The following is a 5375-nucleotide window of genomic DNA, read 5'->3' as shown; positions in this document are numbered from 1 at the left end:
AAGGTTCCATGTTAACGACTTTATGTATTAAGACGTTCCCCAAGGATTGGATATGAAGCTTGGACGTCTGGTTGTAGGCATTAAGTGCTTACAGGAAAAAGTGATTAATGGGCGCGTATGTTGGGCGTATACAAGAGTACACATTCGAGTCCCCAATCAGGCAAGCCACCTAGTACGTCGGGCGTACTTTCGGTACGCGCTACATACAAGCCTGGTCTTGGGCTTTGTGGTTTGGGCCATATTTGGACTATTGGGTTTTTCGGCCTTGTTGGGCCACTATCCTTTCTAACTTTGAGCCATTGTTAGCTTTGGGCCTTCTTGGATTTGAGCGCATATTGGGCTTTAGGTAACCTTTAGTTATTGGGCCACTATTGGGCTTTTAGTGCAATTAAGTTTAGGCCTCGAGTATTGGGACAAGTGAGGAAAAGGTAAAATGGTATTTTACCCTGGGTGTTTGACCAATGAACTAGATTATCGGTTATAGTTTATGACCAAATTACTAATTAGGGTTTTATTTGGTTGGGTAGTGTGGGGATTCTCCCGTTCAGCAGCCCGAGCATCTATTGACTTACATCAGACTGAGGTGAGTTTGTTCACTATATTGTAGGACACTAGGGATTGTATCTGCTTGTAGTCTTTATGACTCATGTTGTATATGTTGTATGAATGTGTTCCTGTTGCTATATATATATATATATATATATATATATATATATATATGGGGTGAAATAGACCCACTACGGCCTTGTGCTGACATATGACTTGAAATAAACTCGGGGATGAAATAGAACCGGCGGTGAAATAGACCTGACACACCCTTAAGCTAGCATATGAGTTGAAATAGACTCGGGGGTGAAATAAACCCGGGGGTGAAATAGACCCGACACAGGCTTGACCTGCCATATATGTAAGGTACGCAGTATTTTGGGGATCTAACTAAGCTTCGTGCTTATGGTTTTCAGTTTATGCTTTGGGTATTTCTAGATCGAAGGGGAAGAGCTCGGGATGATTGCATCGCGCACACCCGGACTTTTCACTTATTTGACTCTGATGTGTTTTGGAAGATTATGAATAGATTATGATTTACCTTTTGGTGTACTAAACACGTTTGGTTGATGTTTTAATTGATATGAAAAAAATTGGTTTTGAATTTTTGGGACGTTACAAGTTGGTATCAGAGCCTTTGTTTGAGCGATTCGGGCATACTCTCGGGTATGTCTGAACTCAAACTGAGCCTTTAGGAAGATTTTCATAAAAAGAAATGCTTTATAAAAAGGAGTTTTCTAATAAAAGAAAGGGGTGTGGTGCATGCAATCGATCGAGCTCAAGTAAGTTTTCCCAAAATACCCATACATGTTTTGTGTTATGCTTTGAATTTGGAATCAGTGAATCGTCTGCTAGATTAAGGATAATGATCTGCTCAGGATTCCATGATAGAATGCTAGGAGAGATGTCTTTATATGCCTATTGTATGAGCTTGTAGACTTGCATGCTAGTACTGATCAGTCAGTGCTAGGATGGCATGTTTAGGTTATGCCCTGATATCGACAATGCATGAATTCTGCTTGCTTTGTTCTTTTAGGAATTTCCATTAACATCGTATAACTAGTAAGAGAATATGCTAAATTACATATTACTGAGAGTAGATAATTTTAGAAGGTTAGGTTTAACTCTATTGTGCAACTCTTGTTTAAGTCCAACCGTTGTAGTGTGAGACATTTCATTTGAAGAATTATCTGGTGTTGGTGGTATGTAATTGTATTTGTAAGCTAGTTAGAGGGTGTTAGGTGGACTTCCTTCTACAGCTGATGGCGGAGAGTGGTGTGGTGGTAGCCCTAGGAAAACCTAGGAGGTCATTCGGTGCTGAGAGCCTTGTTTTGTTGAGGGATGTTTAGATTGTTTGGGAAGTAACTTGGGGGATTCGGGGCGATCCTTAAGGAAAGAACAGATAGATGTGGAATGTAATATGGGCCTGTACTACTGCAAGTGGAGGATATGTACTCGATTCAAGGAGAGTCACAAAGATACCAAGAAGATTGTAGACTATGGGATTCTTTAAGTATGTTCTGATGGTTTATATCATTTATTTTCAATATGGTTATCACTTGAGGAAATTCTGGTAGCAGCTCTAGTGTCGGTGTTAGTTCGGGTTCAGGCTCTGGATCTGGGTTTATGGATGATCAGATCCGGTAGTTCATTTCAGCAGAGATTACACACAATATTCTTAAGCAGACTCCTGTGATATTTGGTACAATCAAGGAGCATATCTTGGAGATTCTAGATGAGCGCTTGAGCGCTATTCGATCTGATATGGTGGCGATGAAGGGAGCTCGCACTTTGACTTTCCGTGAGTTTCAGGCATGTGGAACACTCTTCGGGAAAAAGGACCCGATTGCGATAAGGAGTTGGTTATCGGATGTCATGAACGCCTTTCGTAGTAGCTATTTCCCCGAGGGGGAAAATGTCAGACCTGCTTCATGTCTTCTGAAAGACAGAGCTCGAGAGTGGTGGGAGGAGGTGAGACATGCCTTGGGAGGCGATGCGGTTGAGTATATGACTTGGGAGGATTTCGTGACGAGATTTAGGGCTGAGTTGGTACTGGTGATTGAGATTCAACAGTTGGCGAGGGAGTTTTTGGACCTTCGACAGACTACTAATTCAGTGGCGGAGATCACCCCTATGTTTCGTGAGAGGGCGTTGCTAGTTCCCAAATATGTGGTGGATGAAGAGATGAGGAAGGCGAGGTACCATGGTATGCTGAGAAACGATATCAGGTAGTTTGTGAGTATATCCAATTGTAGGACATTGGAGGATATGGTGGCGAGAGACAGGGAGAAAGAGATTGACTTGGAGATGATGGATTTTGAGCATTCTAACACTTCCTAAGTGTACATGCAACCCTAATAACCTTGGATCTATGTTTGTCTAATTATCATGCAAAGTTGAATTCCAAGGTTATATTCCTATCTAGCATACATGGGGAACAAATTTTAACTTGCATGAAAGATAGAATAACTTACCTTGTTGTTGCTTATGATCCTTGAAACCTTGTGAGCCTAGCACCCCAAGTGTGATGCCTCAAATGCTTCACACAACAACAAATTCTTTTGGAATGACTTTAGAGAGAATACACACTTCTAAAATCGGCCTAGCCCTCTTGTTTCTTATTGTCGCCGATTTTGGTGGAGAACATGTTGCTTATATAGTGTGTCACATCTAGGGTTACACCATGTAAACCCTAATGTGGCATGACTCTTCATTTCCATGACCCATGGGTTGTAACTCCCATGGAGCCTCCATGGAGCATTCAATGGGTTTAACCCAACTTGATTATCCATGGAGCCTTTTAGCCCACTATACAAGTTATGGATGATTTACATGATCAACCCATATATTTAATTAGTCATCTTTTGATCACTTAATTAATCCTAGATTAATTCTTGATCAATACTAATTAAATAATACTATTAATATATTAGAACTTATAATATATTAATAAACCACAAGTGTTATTTCTCTCATTTAGTCTATCCAAATGCATGATGCCATGCAACCCAAATGGACCATGCCGGGTCGGGTCAAGTACATACCAGAAATAGTTATGGACTTAGACACCTTATCCAACAGTCTCCCACTTGGATAAGTCTAATAACTATAACTGCAAGTATGACTTCAGGAACCGATCAGCAATCGTAGCTCTTTTCAACGTTTCTTGGAACTGAGAAGATGATGATACGCCATTTCAGATAAGTGATCATATAATCCTCTGTTCTAGATATCAGCCGGACAAATACATGGAACAGTGTCTTACTTTGTGTCCAGCAGTTTGTTTCCCGATTTCCGATTTGTTTGACATAGAACTCAATTGAACACATCAACTTAGTTCTGACCGGGCCCAGTACATAGGTCAAAACAAAATCATCGAGGGGCCTAGATATCAGCTTCTAATCCAAGAAGGAACAGATAAACTTCGACTCATATGTTTGTTCTACTACTCATTGAATTATACACAAGAGCACGTTTTATAACATCGAGTTACCAATGCGTTTTCGTACAATCAATGCATAACCAACTCATAAGTAACAAATCATATATCTAGGTTTGAAGACTTATATGATATTACCGTCTCACGATCACTCGAGATAAATTCCATGAAGTGATTCCGGTGAGCGTGGGTTAAGTCCAATGCTCAGAACTTATGAGCACTCATGAGTGTTGTAGCCATGTCCAACAACTTAGACCTCTGCAACCAATCATGACAGTCTTGAATCATACCTACTTCCGACATATGACCGACTGTGGAGGTTCGAATAATATGATATACCAAACATAATTATTCTGGAAGTCAAAACATGCAAAAGAAATATAGTAAACGATCGACAAGAGATAGCAACACTTTACTCATAAATAAAACACCTTTTATTCATCATCTAATGTCAATTACACTTTACAAATTTCAAGGTTATCTAACTACTAAATCTAATATCATCCTTCAGCCCTATGCTCCGAGCATGCTGGAGATGCTTAACCCGAGCCAGTCCCTTCGTGAGGGGATCTGCTGGATTCTCATCCGATGATACCCTCTTTGCCACGAGGAGTCCTTCTTCTATTCGATGTCTGATGAAATGGTATTTTCTGTCGATGTGTCTGGATCTCCCGTGATCCCTTGGTTCCTTGGCTAAGGCAACTGCACTTTCACTATCACAGAAAATTTCCATTGGCTCTTTAATAGCTGGTACAACTCCAAGGTCTCCAATCAAGTTCTTCAGCCATATCACCTCCTTTGCTGCCTTGCTAGCTGCTATATACTCTGATTCGCAAGTTGAATCAGCCACTGTCTCTTGCTTGGAACTCTTCCAAGAAATTGCTCCTCCATTTAAGGTAAAGACCCAGCCTGACTGAGAGCGGAAATTATCCCTATCAGTCTGAAAGCTAGCATCACTATACCCTATAACTCTCAAGTTTTCACTCCCACCGAGGGTAAGTACCCAATCCTTAGTCCTCCGTAGGTACTTGAGGATATTCTTTACCGCAGTCCAGTGTGCCTTGCCAGGGTTCCCCTGATACCTGCTAACCATGCTCAAAGAAAAGGCTACATCAGGTCGAGTACACGTCATAGCATACATGATCGATCCTACAGCCGAAGCATAAGGTATTCGACTCATTTCTGCTATCTCAGCCTCAGTACTAGGGCTTTGTGTCTTACTCAATCTGACGTTACTCTGGATGGGTAACTCTCCTTTCTTGGAGTCCTGCATGCCGAATCTCTTCAACACCTTATCCAAGTAAGTACTCTGACTAAGTCCAATTAGTCTTTTACTCCGGTCTCTCAAGATCCTTATCCCTAGAATATAGGCAGCTTCTCCTAGGTCCTT

General features: G+C 41.1%; 1 protein-coding gene across 1 annotated transcript; it reads left to right on the top strand.

Annotated features, from left to right (window-relative positions):
* Positions 1–2310: 2310 nt before the first annotated feature.
* LOC145112967 (uncharacterized) lies at positions 2311–2778 on the top strand. Its single transcript, XM_079049070.1, has one exon. The coding sequence runs from the start codon at positions 2311–2313 to the stop codon at positions 2776–2778; it is 468 nt and encodes a 155-aa protein (XP_078905196.1).
* The last annotated feature ends 2597 nt before the right edge of the window (positions 2779–5375 follow it).

This window comes from Lactuca virosa, chromosome 5 (assembly GCF_052849685.1).
Source record: "Lactuca virosa cultivar CGN04683 chromosome 5, Lactuca_virosa_CGN04683_v6, whole genome shotgun sequence".
Lineage (NCBI taxonomy): Eukaryota > Viridiplantae > Streptophyta > Magnoliopsida > Asterales > Asteraceae > Lactuca > Lactuca virosa.
The sequence above is the reverse complement of the archived record's forward strand: the minus strand, read 5'-3'. Positions and strand labels throughout refer to the sequence as shown.